The sequence below is a fragment of the Jaculus jaculus genome, chromosome 2 (genome assembly GCF_020740685.1).
Source record: "Jaculus jaculus isolate mJacJac1 chromosome 2, mJacJac1.mat.Y.cur, whole genome shotgun sequence".
Classification (NCBI taxonomy): domain Eukaryota; kingdom Metazoa; phylum Chordata; class Mammalia; order Rodentia; family Dipodidae; genus Jaculus; species Jaculus jaculus.
In genome coordinates this window covers 136,737,847-136,756,336 of record NC_059103.1, presented here as the reverse complement: position 1 = coordinate 136,756,336, position 18,490 = coordinate 136,737,847, and the positions used below count along the sequence as shown (strand labels likewise).

General features: G+C 36.6%; 1 protein-coding gene across 1 annotated transcript in view; it reads left to right on the top strand.

Moving 5' to 3' along the window:
• Nucleotides 1-16,536, top strand: part of Mybl1 (MYB proto-oncogene like 1) — a 59,953-nt gene extending 43,417 nt beyond the window's left edge. Inside the window, exons 9-16 of the mRNA XM_004653308.2 lie at nucleotides 3,411-3,644; nucleotides 5,013-5,381; nucleotides 8,652-8,794; nucleotides 9,449-9,563; nucleotides 11,959-12,075; nucleotides 12,281-12,385; nucleotides 12,762-12,941; nucleotides 15,452-16,536. Of these exons, the coding sequence (XP_004653365.1) occupies nucleotides 3,411-3,644; nucleotides 5,013-5,381; nucleotides 8,652-8,794; nucleotides 9,449-9,563; nucleotides 11,959-12,075; nucleotides 12,281-12,385; nucleotides 12,762-12,941; nucleotides 15,452-15,580 (1,392 nt within the window). The 3' untranslated portion in view covers nucleotides 15,581-16,536. The remainder of the gene's footprint in view (nucleotides 1-3,410; nucleotides 3,645-5,012; nucleotides 5,382-8,651; nucleotides 8,795-9,448; nucleotides 9,564-11,958; nucleotides 12,076-12,280; nucleotides 12,386-12,761; nucleotides 12,942-15,451) is intronic.
• Nucleotides 16,537-18,490: the final 1,954 nt, after the last annotated feature.

The following is an 18,490-nucleotide window of genomic DNA, read 5'->3' as shown; positions in this document are numbered from 1 at the left end:
ACCAGATTTCTGGTAATTTGGAGGGATGGTTAAGATCAAGTCGAGTTATTATTTAAACAAATGACATTTTTTAATTGTAATTGGTTTTATACACACACTCTCTCTCTATAGGAAGGATAGTTTTTGTTTCGCTGGTATACAAGAAGTGTCCAACCAGTAGCCCAGATAGCTACAAATAGAGTACAACATAAGTTGTAACTTACTTAAAACATTGACTTTTTTGTAGGATTTTTTTTTTGTAACTTGATTGTGTGGTTCTCAAGTGTGATCTTCATAAATGACACATGGCATGCAAATAATTGTATGTGTGTATGTGTATTTGTATGCATGTATGGCTGTTTGAGGCTTCCAGAATGTTATCTTTTAAGCATAGATGGTTGAGTCAGCACCATCAGATGGCATGTGTGCTTATAGTGAGTTGGTGAGTGAAGTGGGGTGATTATCAGTAGTGTTACTTGGTGGGTTAAGGGCACTTTCTCATAGAAGAAGTGATGCAAGTGTCTGGTGTTTGTTTGCAATGGCAAGAGGCCTTGGTGTACACAACACACACACAAGTATGATAGGTATTTAATGTTATTTAGAAAATAAGTAAATGGGGCTGGAGAGATGGCTTAGCTGTTAAACACTTGCCTGTGAAGTGTAAGGACCCCAGTTCGAGGCTCGATTCCCTAAGACCCACATAAGCCAGATGTACAAGGGGGCACACGCATCTGGAGTTTGTTTGCAGTAGCTGGAGGCCCTGGCATGCCGATTCTCTCTCTCTCTGCCTCTTTCTCTCTCAGTCTGTTGCTCTCAAATAAATGAATAAAAATAAACAAAAGAAAGAAAAGAAAATAAGTAAATGATCTTATTTGATGCCTAGTGCATGGCCTACTATACTTTTTTTTTTTTTTGTGATTTTTCGAGGTAGAGTCTCACTCTAGCCCAGGCTGACCTGGATGGAATTCACTATGGAGTCTCAGGGTGGCCTAGAACTCATAGCAATCCTCCTACCTCTGCCTCCCTAGTGCTGGGATTAAAGGCATGTGCCACCACACCCGGCTCCCTACTATACTTTTTAATTAGCCTTCTGTTTGTTGCTATAATTGGCAGCAGAGATATGGAAAGTGTAATGTTGCTTTCTATTTTCCTGTCAGTTAACTTTCATAATAAAAGTAAATACAGTCTCATCTAATTTTTTTTAGGTCTTAGCATTTCTTCTACAATATCTCAGAAGAAAACACAACTTTTCTCCACCTCAAAATAAGAAATATTACATATAAATAAAGATTATTGAACAAAAAGTAAACAGATGACTACTTTTTTTTTATTAACATTTTCCATGATTATAAAATATATCCCATGGTAATTCCCTCCCTCCCCACCCCCACACTTTCCCATTTGAAATTCCATTCTCCATCATATTACCTCCCCATTACAATCATTGTAATTACATATATACAATATCATCTATTAAGTATCCTCCTCCCTTCCTTTCTCTTCCCTTTATGTCTCCTTTTTAACTTACTGGCCTCTGCTACTAAGTATTTTCATTCTCACGCAGAAGCCCAGCAGATGACTACTTTTTTATTGAAGCAAATCTTAAGGCACTCTGCTTAATTTGAAGGGAATTTGTGCAAATGTTCATAATCTGTAATTTGTAAATACATTTTGACACATTGGCTAAGCATAGTCTTGTGAACAGTGAAAAATATATAGTCTTGCTTTTGTTTTTAAAGGCAGGCATGGTGTCTCATGCCTTTATTTTATTTATTTATTTATTTGAGAGAAAAAGAGAGAGGAAGAGGCAGAGAGAAAGAGGTTGGCCACTCTAGGGCCCCCAGCCACTGCAAATGAACTCCAGAGGTATGTGCCCCTTGTGCTTCTGGTTTATATGGGTCCTGGGGAGTTGAACTGGGGTCCTTAGGCTTTGCAGACAAATGCCTTAACCACTAAGCCATTTTCCTAGCCCTAGCCTTGCTGTTTAATTCATAATCATTTTTGGCAGCATCTATACGTGTGAGAAACTGTTTTCATGAACAAAGCACACTGAGTAAAATTAGAATCAAAATACCTGATGAGCACATACAGAACTCATTGAGAATTACTACCATCAAATTAGATATTGATGAATTAATTTCTCAATTAGAATGTCACATATTCTACTACTTGCCCCCTTTTACTTTTATATAAAAAAAAATTCTGGATGTGGCGACACACGCCTTTAGTCCCAGTACTCAGGAGGCAGAGGTAGGAGGATTGCCATGAGTTCAAGGTCACCCTGAGACTAAAAAGTGAATTCCACATCAGCCTGGGCTAGAGTGAAGCTCTACCTCAAAAATAAATAAATGAATAAATAAGTACCCCCCCCCCAAAAAAAAAATAAAGTTTTATTACTTGGATATATTCATTTTCTTTTTTAGTGATTACTAACAGACTCTCTGAATGGGTGTTTTAAATGAAGAGAATACCATTCCATGGTCAATGAATTAGGGAACATTTTGGATAAATGGAGCAACAGTCTAGGCAAAGGCATTTCCTGATAAAGGAACATGATTTATTAGGGTATTGGAAATGTCATAGATTGGTATTCCCTGAAAGGAGGGCTTATGAGTGGATGTATTAAAAAATGTAGTTTGAAAAGAAAACAAGTCCAGGGCTGGAGGGATGGCTTAGCAATTAAGGTGTTTGCCTGCAAAGCCAAAGGACCCAGGTTCAATTCCCCAGGACCCATGTCAGCCAGATGTATAAGATGGCACATGTGTCTTGAGTTTGTTTGCCACAGCTGGAGGCCCTGACATGCTTATTCTATCTCTCTCTCAAATAAATAAATAAATAAGAAAAATGAGTCCAGATTTTAGGAGTCTATATTATACATGTGTGCTAATTTTATCTGACCATGATTTTTTTTTTAAGTAGGTAAATGTGTATGGCATGTGTGCATGTACATGTGTGTGGAAGCCAGAGGTTGACATTGGGTGTTTTCACCAGTTGCTCTCCACCTTATTCTCTGAGATAGGATTTCTTGCTAAATCCAGAGCTCACTGACTGAGCTAGACTAGTTTGTAGGCCCTTGTCTCTGTGTTCCTAGTGCTGTGATTACAAATGTGTGTTGCTTTGTTGTTTTTACATGGGTATTAGGGATCTGAACTCATGTCCTCATACTTGCGTGATAAGCACTTTCCCTGTTGGACCATCTCCTTAGCCCTCAGACAATAGCTAAAAAATTAACTAGGAAAAGGAGATGTAGTCAAAGAGTAAATAGTTTTCATGAAAACAAACAGTATACTAATGTTGAGGAAAGACTATATTTGCTACTACATTGTAGCTGAACTGATAAGTATTTTATAGGAAACTTTTATTTAAAAACCTGAATTTTATGCTTACATTGAGAATGGAAAATAATATTCAATATTCTTTTGTACTTTTAGCAACCTGGAAGCTTTTCTAGCTGGTCTGGTAGTTTCCTCATGGATGATAGCATGTGTAACACTACACATAACCTTGAGGAACATACAACTGAGTTTTACAGTATGGATGAAAACCAGACGGTTTCTACGCAACAGAATTCCCCCACGAAGGTCCTGGCTGTAGAGGCAAATGCTGTACTATCTTCTCTACAGACTATACCAGAATTTGCAGAGACCCTAGAACTTATTGAATCTGTAAGTTTGAAATTGTGAACTTACTAAGAACTCAGTTTTAGTTATGTGATTTCATGTTTAGTGTAATAGACATTTATCAGTTTCATGTTAAGCATGAAATGCTTAAGTTTATAGGGGCTTCTGGTAAAATAAATAAAGGCTTAAATCCTTCTCAAGTATGTGCCTTGTAAAAAAGTTTGTAATTAAGAATGTTGCCAGTCATGGTTGCACATGCCTTTAGTCCTAGCACTTGGGAGGCAGAGGTGGGAGGAATGCCATGAATTCAAGATCACGTTGAGACTATGTAGTGTATTCTAGGTCAGCCTGAGCTAGAGTGAAAGACCCTACCTTGAAAAACTTTAAAAAAACAAAAAACTTAATTCATTTTTTTATGAGCAAGAATTGGCACACCAGGACCTCCAGCCACTGAAATTGAACTCCAGGTGCATGTGCCGCCTAGTGTGCATGTGCAACCTTGTGCACTTGCATTACTTTGTGTGTCTGGCTTACATGGGATCTGGAGAGTCAAACATGGGTCCTTAGGCTTTGCAGGCACACACGCTAACCACTAAGCAATCTCTGTAGCCCTTAATTCATTTTTTAAAGTTTTTATTTATTTAATTGACAGAAAGAGGCAGAGAAAGAAAGAGGGAGATGGGCACTCCAGGGCCTGCAGCCACTGCAAATGAACTCCAGAGGCATGTACTCCTTTGTGCATCTGGCTTATGTGGGTCCTGGAGAATTGAACCAGGATCCTTTGGCTTTGCAGGCAAACATCTTAACTGCTAAGCCATCTCTCTAGCCCTCAATTCCTTTTTTTTTTTTTAAAGTAAAGTTAAGTTCTGTAAGTGTATTAGGGAAAGTAGAAAACCATACAGAAGAAAATTAAAATCCCCATATATTCAGTTAATAACTTGATAGGTATTTTAAAGCCCAAATATGCATTTTATGCTTGTGGATTTTTCTTTTTTATTTTTTTCAAGGTAGGGTCTCACTTTAGCCCAGGCTGATCTGGAACTCGCTTTGTAGTGTCAGGCTGGCCTTAAACTCACAATGTTCCTCCTGCCTCTGCCTTCCAAGTGCTGGGATTAAAGGTGTGCACTACTAAGCCTAGCTAAAATAATTTTTTTCATGTAAAATACCTTAACAGAAAATTTCAGCTACTGAATTATATTAAGTATTATTTTGGATTGTTCTAACTTGGTATTATAGAAAAATCATAACATTTTCCTCTGATCTGAGATGATCTTAAACAAAAATATTCATGGAAAGCCTATTCCTATGGATAAAAATGAGTGAATACCTTAGTTGAAATCATTGTCCTATGTTTAGGATCAGGTTTAACTAGGTTACAGCATTAATTTTAGTTAATAATTCAATTTGTTGCAGGATCCTGTAGCATGGAGTGATGTTACCAGTTTTGATCTTTCTGATGCTGCTGCTTCTCCTGTCAAGTCCACACCAGTTAAATTAATGCGAATTCAACACAATGAAGGAGCTATGGAATGTCAATTCAACGTCAGCCTTGTACTTGAAGGGAAAAAGAACAGTTGTAATGGTGGAGAAAATGAGGCCATTCCTTTAACATCCCCAAATGTGGTCAAGTTTAGCACTCCACCAACTATCCTCAGAAAGAAGAAGAGAATGCGAGTAGGCCAGTCTCTAGGCAATGAACTTAATGATGGCTCATTCGGTGATGGCAGTCATTCAGCACTAAAACACACACCAGTAAAAACACTACCATTTTCTCCTTCTCAGGTAGTAATACTTTTGTTTCTGTTTCTAAATGTTGACAAGCTAGATTAAATTGCATTTTTAGTATATTTAGTATAGTTAGTTGCTTGATAATACACAAAATAGATAATATGTTTGAATGTGTACATAGAATGCTAAACTCAACAGGTATCTTAAAAAGCATATTGGCTCCATTATAGTATCTTGCAATTTTAAGAGCTAAATGGGAAGTTTTCTTTATCTGTAGTCTCATATCTTTTTTTTTTTTTCAAGGTAGGGTCTCACTCTAGCCCAGGATGACCTGGAATTCACTATGGAGCCTCAGGGTGGCCTCGAACTCACGGCAGTCCTCCTACCTCTGCCTCCCGAGTGCTGGGATTAAAGGTGTGTGCCACCATGCCCGGCTGGCTTGTAGTCACATATCTTTTTAAGAATCATTGGGACTCTGGCCCAGACAAATAAAACAATTTATTTGCCCAGAGTTATCTAACAGAGAGCATAGACTAAGATTCAGCATGATTCCCTCCTTAATCCTTGACTGTTCAGCAGTTATACTGACATGGTATATAAAGAGGCCTCACTTAGGTAGAACAATTTTGATTTTAACTTACCTATTAAAGTCTTCCCCCTTCGGTCATAGGAAGTACCTTAGCTGTTTAAAGTATCTTGTGTTAGATGGTCAAGGGATGTGCAGACCTACTGCTGTCTTCTTCTTCTTCTTCTTCTTTTTTTTTTTTTTAAAGGTAGAGTCTCACTCTAGTCCAGGCTGACCTGGAATTCACTATTCTCAGGGTGGCCTTGAACTCACATGATCCTCCTACCTCTGCCTCCCAAGTGCTGGGATTAAAGGCGTGCACCACCACGCCCAGCTCAAGAGAAAGGGACAGATACAGGAAATGGGCACACCAGGTGCCCTAGCCCACACGAGCGCCGCCTTGTGCATCAGGCTTGCGTGCATCCTGCTTGTGTGCATTGCTGTCTTCTTTAGTCATGTTACCGAGTAGCAGATTTATGTGAGGGTGGTTCTTACTGAGTTGTTGCTACCTCTTCCAGGCTGCGTGGCAAACACCTTTTACTTATAGCATCTTAGTCTTCTTCAAAAACCCTTAGAAGTTAGAAGGAATAAATTCTGAAGTTTAACACCATGACTTAGGTCACAATAACAGATGGTGTTGATATTTGCTGAAAGTGTTTTGATACAGGGTAAAATATTTTATAGGAAAAGTAAGGAATTTAATGGTAAAAAATAAACATGGGTAATGCTGGGATATTACTGGATGTATGTCTTGGGGCTGGGAAGATAAGTAGGATTTGATATTACATAGCCACTGTGAACTGTGCCCCAGGGCTTCAAAGGTACCATTTACAGAGGCAATGTAATAGTACATCCCAGGGAAGGGAAGAAAGGCTAGGCACACTAGAGGTTTCCCATTTCTGGAGCTTTATACACTAGCAATTTTTATTAAAGTACAAATTCTAAAATGGAAAGCTAGTAAAAGATTCTTATATCCCATGACAAGGAATTTGGATTTTTACCCTGTACAAATGAGGGCTTGGGCTGGAAGGATGGCTTAGTGGTTAAGGTGTTTGCCTGCAAAGCCAAAGGATCCTGGTTCGATTCCCCAGGACCCACATTAGCCAGATGCATAAGGGGCGCACGTGTCTAGAGTTCATTTGCAGTGGCTGGAGGTCCTGGTGTGCCCATTCTCTCTCTCTCTTTCTCACCCCACCACACTCTCTGTCAAATAAAAAAAAATATTTTTTTTAATGAGGGCTTAAGTGTTAATCCTAGGGTAATTCAAATATTTTGAAATATGAGTGCTATAGCTCAAATAAATACCACTTGTAAGCAACATTCTTTTTAAAAATATATTTTTATTTTCCATTTTATACATGTATATAATGTATTTTGATCATAACCTTCTCTTGTCTTTCCTTCCCTTCCTCCTTCTACTGAACCATTTTCCCCAGCTAGTCCTTCTTCTGCCTTGATGTCTTTTTAGTTTAGGTTTATGTGTGTGTGTGTGTGTGTGTGTGTGTGTGTGTGTGTGTGTGTACACCCCATTGAGTCCAACTAGGGTTGTTCATATGTAGCATTTTGAAGCAAATTTTATTTCTTCACACCAGTGCTTCTAATTCTGTTGGCTATAAAATAAACTAGTATTTCACAGTTGTAAGTTAAGACTCAATGAGTATATTATATAATGTAGAAAATGGACTCAATTTTATCTGCTCAAGAAGGCCTGTACTGTGTTCTAGATAGGCAAATGTGCTATACTAATGAATTTGTTATAAGCCAAACATATTATTATTTGGGGGGAGGTAGAGACAGAGCCTCTTTCTTCCTCAGGCTGGCCTCAAAGTTCTGAATTTAAGCTTTCTGAGTTGTTGACACTGAAGATGAATACCACTGTGCTCAGCTAATTATTATAGTCATTTTTGTTTTGTTTTGTTTTTTGAGGTAGGATTTCACTTTAGCCCAGGCTGACCTGCAACTCACTATGTAGTCTCAGAGTGGCCTTAAACTCATGGTGATCCTCCTACCTCTGCCTCTGGAGTGCTGGGATTAAAGGTGTGTGCCACCATGCCCAGCTTAAATGATTATGTTCTTAATTCATGGTACTGTTATAGTGAAAACCACTTAAAATCTTTTATTAGTGACAGCCAAAAATTATTATTTTTTCATTATACTTGAGCAAAATTGCTTTTTTTTTTTTTTTTTTTTGAGACAGGGTCTTGTGTAATCTAGCTTGGCCTCCAGCCCCCTATGTAGCTAAGGATGAACTTGAAATCCTGATTTTCTGCCTCTACCTCCTAAGTGTTAGGATTACAGGCTTGTGCCACCATATCCAGTTTTTGCAGAGCTGGTGGTTAAACCCAGGGCGTCATGCCTGCTAAGCAAGCACTGCCAACTGACCTACATCCCTAGCCCTAAAACTGCTGAACTTATCACAGCAATTTTATTTGGGTTCTGTACACCTCTATTTGATAATATGCTGTTTTGTTGTTAAAACTTTGTACTCTTTTGTATATCTTGACCAATTATAAGCAACCTGTATACTACATATGCCTATTATATGGTAAATGCTTTTTCAAGTCTCTGGGAGGCAGTAGTGAACAAAGTAGACACAATTCCTGCTTATATGGTACTTCATTTCCATAAAGTAGAGTATAATCTTAATGTTATTGTTAATCTTTTCCTAAAGCAAATGAGTAAGTAATAGGCAAGTCTTACCAGTTTGATGTTTGGGTAGGGATTCTGATGAAAAATTGTAAACTCTCTTCCCCTTTTAGTTTTTTAACACATGTCCTGGAAATGAACAACTTAATATAGAAAATCCTTCATTTACATCAACCCCCATTTGTGGACAGAAAGTTCTCATTACAACTCCTCTTCAGAAGGAAACAACTCCCAAAGATCAAAAGGAAAATGTAGGGTAAGTAGGTATTAAATAATTATATTAGGGGCTGGAGAGATGGCTTAGCGGTTAAGTGCTTGCCTGTGAAGCCTAAGGACCCCAGTTCGAGGCTCAGTTCCCCAGGTCCCACGTTAGCCAGATGCACAAGGGGGCGCACGCGTCTGGAGTTTGTTTGCAGAGGCTGGAAGCCCTGGCGTGCCCATTCTGTCTCTCTCCCTCTGTCTGTCTTTCTTTCTGTGTCTGTCGCTCTCAAATAAATAAATAAATAAAAACTTTAAAAAAAAATAATTATATTAGGAAAAAATGGGAAGTATTATGCCAAGGGGTAGTTTAGCTTTTTATCCAAATAAATGGTGTATATCATAATCCTTATTCATATAGAACTTAGAACTTAATCTTGTTGTATTCCTTTAGAATACTGAAAAACTGACAAAATGTAGCATAAAATTTTGACGGTAATCAAGCCATTCTTAGTAATTTTTCCCAACCTTAGTCCTTAAGATGAGTGCTTGGAATAAGAATTATACTAGGCAACTATTTTTTAAACAATGCTATAGCGTTTAAATAAAGCATAGGTAAGAAATGTAGTTTATGCCCCTGGCTTAGTTTTGTTTCCTTTAACTTATATGGACTCAAGCTGTGACAATAACACACATCTAAATGATTGACTAGGTTTAGAACACCTACCATCAGAAGATCTATATTGGGTACCACACCAAGAACTCCTACCCCCTTTAAAAATGCACTTGCTGCTCAGGAAAAAAAATATGGACCTCTTAAAATTGTGGTATGTACTCTTTTATTTTCAAGTACTTTGCTAGTTTTAATAAAACAGAAACTTTTTAATCCTTTTTTGTTTTGTTTTGTTTTTTCGTGGTAGGGTTCACTCTAGCCCAGGCTGACTTGGAATTCACTGTGTAATCTCAGGGTGGCCTTGAACTCATGGTGATTCACCTACCTCTGCCTCCTGAGTGCTGGGATTAAAGGCATGCACCACCATGCCCGGCTTTTTTTTTGTCCTTTTAATTAAAAAAAAAAAAAAACTTCATTGAAACTGAAACAAAATTTTCTCTCTTGATTAATGAATTTGTGTTGATATTTGTCCTTGAGCTATCTATTAATAAATCTTTGCTTTTGTATTATTTGTTTTTAATTATTAAATTATTATATTTATTGAGGGAAGTGCTGAGCCAAGGAAAGGCACCCACGTGGCCAGAGATCCCACGTGGAGGGTCTGGAAAAACCATGGAAAGAAAGGAGAGAAAAGAAAGTTCAAGGAGCTCCTGCCATGTGGGGAGCTGGAAGGGATAAAGGAACCCTTGTGGAGAGTAAGGGCTAGGGGGCCGAGCCAGCCCAGGCCCAGCTGAGGGAAAAACTCACCCACAGCTAGAAGTTCCCAAGTGGTCAGAGAGCCTACCCATTGCAAAGGTATTTATAACCTTATAGTGCTGGTCTGTCTTCGGCTCAGGTGAACCAGAGGGACAGCTGGTTGGTTAGGGCTAGGGGCTATCTTCGGAAGAGGTTTGCCTTGACACCAAGTTCTAGAGGCTGAACTTGATGTTTAAATCCTGTGGAAGTCCTTCTTCTCAGGAGGAGTCCTGGGTGTTTGTGGAAAAACAGGTCTAGGCAACTAGGCAAGAGATAAGAAGTCAGATCATCTGTGATTTCTAGCAAGTGCAAACTTTCTTGCCTTTTTCACCTCCAGGGGTCCAATCATCCTAACTATACCTGCTTTTCATTCTCCCCTCATAAGAGGACCCTCTAACTGTTGTTGGAGGACTGGGGACGATGAGGTCAGCTCTTGAACTACCTCTGGCTGAATGGAGGTGTAGAAATATGATAGTTAGAGAATCTCTCCCAGTGAGGGGAACTGTTCTAAAGGACCCTGAAAGTGTATTGATGGAGTATAAGAAGATAGTCTTGGAAGAAAATGTTGGGGAGAAATAATAAAAGTAAGGAGTAAATGAGAAGTGAGCACACAGCAAACTGGTCACCTTTAGAGGGTTGTCCTTGTGGGCTTCTAGACCTTGGGAATATCCTAGGGAACCCAAGTTGGAGTTGGGTTGTCTCAGGATCATCTAAGCATGAGCTGGCAGATTTTCTCCAATAATTGTTCATCATATATCACACTAGTGCCTGGCAGGCTGTGAATCTGTTTCTGTATGGCTTGTAAAATAGAAGTGATATTAGCAGAGGTTACTTGCTTATTTTGAATTTTTATGTTCTTTATGCCATCTCGAGAAAGCAAGAGAGTTGTTAGTGGTACATTTTTCTTTATATTAAAACCTACATCTTAGTGGTTTCACTTATGGTTACTTGTAATAGAATAAAATAAATTTAATGTTTTATTAAAATTATATATATATATTTGGTTTTTCAAGGTAGGGTCTCACTCTAGCCTAGGCTGACCTGGAATTCACTATGTAATCTCAGAGTGGCCTTGAACTCATGGCAACCCTCCTACCTCTGCCTCCTGAATACTGGGATTAAAGGCATGTGCCCCTACGCCTGACTGCTATTTATAATATTTAGTGAAATTATACTGTTTACTAAAAAGTTATAACCTTTTGTTGTATCCTTGTGGAATACTGAAAATGGCTTAATGTAGCATAATATTTTATTACAAGTATTTAAATAATGGTGCTTAAGAAACTGATGGATCAAGGAAACCTTACTAAGGCTATTTTTACTTCTGTGCACAAACATTAACCATACACTAGGTTTTTATTGTGTAGCTGACACAATACAAACAAAGGGGTTTGTTCTGAGTTTCAATATAGTGTGTGCTTAGTTACCACTACTATAGTAGTGGTAGCAGTAGTTCATGAATTAATATAATATAATAGGAAGTGTTCTGGTTATCTGCACTCATAAGTCACCTTTAAGATACATTAGAAAAGCCAAAAGCATTCTAGGTAGATGCAAATTTTGACAAGTTCATTACAAATACTTGATTACTTGATGGCTAATTTTGGTATGTTCTTTATTTCCAATAATTTTTAGGGGTAGAAAGTTGATTTTATTTTTGCTATAAAACTGATGGTTTAATTAGTTTATATATCGATAAGGAATCGAAGAAAGTTATGCCAACAATGGAAAAGTATTAAAGATAGGTTTTTATATGCGGAGAGAAAAAGAAATTGCTAGCAACAAACTTTTAAAATCTTTTAAAAACCATTTAGTCCCAGCCACTTGCCTTCTTGGAAGAAGATATTCGAGAAGTTTTAAAAGAAGAAACTGGAACAGACATATTCCTCAAAGAGGAAGATGAACCTGCTTACAAAAGCTGCAAACAAGAGGTAATCTTTTAGTATTGTTTTAACTAATTAATTTTTAGTTTATTTGAGACAAGGTTTCTATGTAGTTCAGGTTGACTATAAACTTGCAGTACTTGTAAATCCACTTCCCACCTGCTGGGATTGTTACACTGAGCTCTTTGAGTATTATTGTATTATGTCTAACTTGACTTAGCTATAATGATTCTTTCTAAATCACTCATTCTAGCACACTGCTTCAATGAAGAAAGTCAGAAAATCACTAGCCTTAGATAATTGGGAAAAAGAAGAATCAGGCACCCAACTGTTAGCTGAAGACATTTCAGACATGCAGGTTTGTAAAAAACTAATGTTTTTAAATGCCTGTTTTTTTGGTTGTTTGCTTTTGTTCTCATGGCTAGTTTATTAGAGATTTAGATTTAGTTTCATTCTGTCTCGTTCAGAGATAAACTATTAATTATGAAACATACTTCATTCTTTTTTAAAATTTGTTTTATTTTGAGGGAAATTAGATTACTTAATATGATCTCAGACAGTGGTGGTTCACAATTTTTTTTTTTAATTTCAGTATTTAGTTTGGTTAATTATGTTACTGTATTACTAGAAATTTCATCAGAGCAAATGCTTTCTAGGAGGAAAAAACACTCAATAGTCCCTCTATTTGTCTCTACTTTTGAATTAGTTATTTTCCTCTTTCTTTTTTCTCTTAGTCAGAAAATATACTTACAACATCTTTATTAATGATACCATTATTGGAAATACATGACAATAGGTGCAACTTGACTCCTGAAAAACAAGATATAAATTCAACCAACAAAACATATACACTTCCTAAAATGAAACCAAACCCTAACACTTCTAAAGTTGTCAAATTGGAAAAGAATCTTCAGGTATGGATTTATGCATTTCTTTAGTGATTTTTTTTTTCTGTTTTTATTCAATGATCACTTTAGACTTACTGATAACATATTACACTTTTTTAAAATTCAAAATTGACAATTACAATAAGCATTCATCATTATTTTATCACTCTTAAGTTGATTTGGGCTTGAAAGACTCATTCACCAGGGCACATATTAACTATACAACTAGAGTGGTAGCCAAAGATTCTTTTAGTTATTTCTGTTTATCTCTTTATTTTAATTTTAAGCTAAGCTCTTCTCATGCCATGTAACTGGCCTTGTACTTGACATTCTTTCACCTCAGCCTCCCAAGTGCTGGATGATAGGCTTGTGCCACCATGTCTGGCTCTTTGGTGATTCCTCCTTAAAGACATCTAATTGTACTTCTGATACCTCATCTCCTATAAAAAATTGTGTAACCATATTTGCTATCCTGAAAGGGTAAGTGATTGGAGGCATGTCAGCATGGTTTTGTTGGTATAATGGTTCCCAATAAACTTTGTGGCTTAGAGGCTATAAAGCAAAAGTCTTTTTTTTTTTTTTTTCCTGTTGTTATATGGCCTAAGGGGCTAGAAATGAAAGCTGGAGAAACTTTTAATTGCATTATTTTAGGAATTCACTTCAGAGAATGTAAGAGTGCAGTGCAAGCAGTTTCCTGACATTCAAACACTCCTTGCAAGCATCTTTGGTGATCAAATATGGCTACTTCCTATCTTTCTTGAGCTACTGTTTTCAAAGAGCCATGCAATGCATTTTCTTAATTTAAATGTTTTGTGGGGCTTACCAGATGACTAAGTGGTTAAAGGCACTTGCTTGCAGAGCTTGATGGCCTAGGTTCAATTCCCCAGTGCCCATATAGAGCCAGATACACAAAGTGGTACATGCATATTGGAGTTTCTCTGCAGAGGCAGGAAGCCCTGACACACCCTTCTTTTTCTTCATTCATTCATCTCTCTGTATAAAATGAATGAATGAATGAATGAATGATTTGAATACCCAATTTCTAATTAATAGAACTTCTTGGGAAAGTTTATTATATAAAATTCTTTGCTCTTTAAAAGAGATGAAAAAAACCTTGAGTTTCTATGATGGATATATTTTCTAATTTATAAAATAAAGCAATTTTTTTTGCTCACTTTAAAAAAAGTTTAATTCATTTATTTGAGAGAGGGAAAGGGGCAGAGAGAGAGAGAATGGGTGTACCAGGGCCTCCAGCCACTGCAAATGGACTTAAGATAACATGCGCTACCTTGTTCATCTGGCTTATGTGAGTCCTAGGGAATCCAACCGAGGTCCTTTGTCTTTGCAGGCAAACGCCTTAACCACTAAGCCGTCTCTCCAGCCATTTTTTGCTCCCTTTTTGACATTACATTTTTTCTTAAAGTCTTTTCTTGTTGTTGTTCTTTCTCCCTGCCCACCCTATGGTGCTTGGAATCAAATCCAGAGCCTTTCCCGCAGGCAATTAAGTGTCCTTCCAGTGCTGCATCTGTAGTAGCTCTTCTCTCTTTAAAACTTTTATAAAAATTTGAAGCAATTAAGATTAACATTTTTTTTTCCCTTTTGATTTGTAAGGAGTTATAGGGTCAAAACATTTATTTTACCTCCATAGGCCGGTGATCAATACAGATAATTAAAATAATTAACTTTAAATAAAATTGATAATAAATATTTTAATTTTTTATTTTGAGAGAAAGTGGGGGGGGGGGAGATAGACAGAGGGAGGGAGAGAGAGAGAGAATGGGCACACCAGGACTTTAAGCCTGCTGTGAACAAATCAAGACATGTGCGCACGTGTGGCATTGTGTGCTTGTGTCACTGTGCATCTGGCTACGTGGTACCTGGAGATTTGAACATGAGTTCCTAGGCTTCACAGGCAAGCACCTTAACCACTAAGCCATCTCTCCAGTCCTTTAGTGTGTATATTGATATATTGTTTTTGTTTATTTATTTATTTATTTATTTATTTATTTATTTATTTGAGAGAGAAAACGAGGAAGATGGAGAGAATGGGCACACCAGGACCTGTAGCCACTGCAAACGAATTCTAGACACATGCACCACCTTGTGCATTTGGCTTATGTGGGTCTTGGAGATTTGAACCTGGGTCCTTTGGCTTTGCAGGCAAGCGCTTTAACTGCTGAGCCATCTCTCTAGCCCTAATATGTTTTTTGTTTTTTTTTTCGAGGTAGGGTCTCACTCTGGTCCAGGCTGACCTGGAATTAACTCTGTAGTCTCAGGGTGGCCTTGAACTCACGGCGATCCTCCTACCTCTGCCTACCGAGTGCTGGGATTAAAGGCGTGCGCCACCACACCCGGCTACCTAATATGTATTTTAAAAATAGAGAGCATCTCATTTTAAAAAAGTGCTATTACCGAAGTATTTTACAATAAGGAATTATAGTATATCCACTCAAAATAATTCCTAAAAGTTAAATTGTGAAGTAGTATGGATAGTTCTTTTACTGATTTTTGCACCACTGTTGATATTTTCTTCCTAGTCCAATTGTGAATGGGAAACAGTGGTGTATGGGAAGACAGAAGACCAACTTATCATGACTGAACAAGCAAGAAGATACCTGAGTACTTACACAGCTACCAGCAGCACTTCAAGAGCTCTAATACTGTAGTTGTTACTGAATTTGATGAAATGCCCCTCCCTTACTGTATTTTATGTTAAATTAGGTTGCAATGAAATTTTTCTTAATTCTTTAGTAAGTTTTAATACACCCCTAACAGTTTTCATCTCTTCTAAATTGGGTATGTACAAAGCTAATGAGTTGCTTAAGTAAGGGGTAGGCAAATTCATTATTCATATTTTAAGATATATTTTTTTAAAAAATTAAAAGAACAAAATGAGAAAATAAGAATGTTCATGGGTATTCTAAAAGTAAATTCTCACATATTTTCTTCACAAGATAAATGGTCGCTATTCTCTTGAGGCTATATATATGTATTATTTTTGTTATAAACAAGTGTTAAGTACTTGTTGTTATCTCTGGTATTAATCTGTGTGTGAGAAGCACAGTGGTTTTTATGAAGTACTTTTGCCCATATGCTGATTTACTCAGACTACCATTTATAAAGAAACACAGTGGGAAGGAGTCTAAAGGAAGCTAGGAAGTTGCACTACTATTTTTTGGAATTTTTCAGCAACAAAATTAACTACAGTGTTAAGTATATTTATTTGAGCATAGTACTTTACAAAGCATTGAAATGGGACTTTTCTCATTAATAGTCAGTATTTTCTTCATAAGTCTCAGAAGAACTGAGAATTTTGTTGAATGTATTGTACAGTATGTAGGAGCAGGAAGACTTTGTACATTGGAAAGAAGTCTGTTTTTATAATTTATTTTCATTTTTAAAGCTTAAATGTAGATATTTATATATACATATATATATATATATACAGTGTGTCTAGAAGTCAGTCTAATTTCCTGTCATTACAGTTAACGTAGTAAAGAACAGTTTTGACTTTCAAGTATGAAATAGTTATTATAGCTGCAAAGAATACAGTATCTTATACTGTATGTCACATCTACCTAAATATTGCACTATGCCCTTTAAATCATGTCGGTTATAAAGTAGTTCTAAAAATGTACTAAATAATTTAATATTTTCTTTTAAATTATATTGGAAGGTCATATAAATTAATTTGGTAATTTGTATATGTGTTTGAAATTTTTGCATTTTGTTAAAAATAATATGGTACCTTGGTCCCTAAAACAGTCTGCACTTAGAAGTTTATTGTATTTACTCAATGTTTCAGAAAGTAGAAAACATTATCTTTTATTTATACAAATATTTTGTCCTTTTATAAATATTTTATGTTTTCTGGTTACAACAGTTGCTTCAGTTGCCTATTTTAGGTGTTTGCACTTATTTTATTTCTTCTTGAATGAATGTCTTTATTTGCTTTTGTGGTAGAGATTTTATGTATTTTTGAGACATAATGGTATGCTGTCAACTTAAACACTGACAGACAAGTAGAATTGTACACTGTAGTTTGAATTATTTATAATTGACATACTCTCTCCCTCTCCACTCCTGAAGTATGCTGCTACAGAAAGCAGTAGAATCGGCTTGCTGCTATGAGAGATGGAAAGAGCGACCACCACTTGCACTGTGTGAAAAGATAAAAAGCAAATGATGGCAAGTTCTCAAGTTAGCTTGATGGGTTCAACCATTACCAGGCAAATTCTTACAAAGACCAAAATACTACTATGCCTTAAAAACAAACCAAAACAATACAAGCTTAAGATTTTTTTGATCTTTCTGTTAATAGAAATTTCTCTTTTAATTCCTAGCTCAAACAGTAGACCTAAAAGGGTTTTAAGCTATTTAAATCAACTTTCTAGTCGTTGTGTACTGATAGTGAGAAGTAAAGATATGCTGGTACTAAGATTATGCCTTCTTGATAACAGATAGAGAAACCAATTTAAATCTTAGCATATTAAGTATGTTGATTTTTTCTTAATAAATGAACTTCTCACAGAAATTTTAGTTTGTAAAACCAGTGATTATGGCAAAATCATACTGCATCATTTCAGTTACCTTGAGCTAATAGTGCATAATGACTTTTAAACAATGCAGCCCTTAGATGGATTAGGTGTAGTTATCTTTAGTCACCAAAGTATACTATCTTAGAAGAATAATTTTTCTTCTATATTAGATTATACCAAATGTTAACATATTGTGGATCAGCCTGGGCTTATAGGACATAGTACATCTTTGGGTTGAATTATTTAATTAACTGCTTTGTTACTCTTTGCAAGATTTTTAATTATAAACATGTCTGGCATGTTGTCATCTTTTTTTTTTTACTGTTGTGTTCATTTGGATTTTTTCCCTGTTATAAAAGTGTCAGACATACATGTAGCAGCCATTCTTACAAGGAAACTGACTACACATACATCATACTGTATTTTGTTTTAAGGTTTCATATTATTACAGCAATTATCCTAACTAAATTGAGTTTTTTGATATATGAGAACACTTTCCATTGTAAGAGAATCTTGCAGACAGTGTTGAACTCTATTAACATTCAATAAAGCATCTGTGTACAAGCTATTTGGCATTGCTTATTTCAATGTGATTTTGTTTTGTGGTTTTGATTGAACCCTTGTGACTAGAATCTTGCATTTCTCTTAGATCTTCTTTCACAGGGGTCTTCTTTTTTTGTTTTGTTTCTTTTTTATTTTTATTTATTAACAACTTCCATGATTGTAAACAATATCCCATGGTAATGCTCTCCCTCCCCCCATTTTCCCCTTTGAAACTCATTCTCCATCGTATCCCCTCCTCCTCTCAATCAGTCTCTCTTTTATTTTGATGTCATGATCTTTTCCTCCTCTTATGATGGTCTTGCATAGGTAGTGTCAGGCGCTATGAGGTCATGGATATCCAGGCCATTTTGTGTCTGGAGGGAGCATGTTGTAAGGAGTCCTACCCTTCCTTTGGCTCTTAGATTCTTTCCACCACTACTTCCACAATAGACCCTGAGCTTTGGAAGATGTGATAGAAATATTGCACTCTGTCAC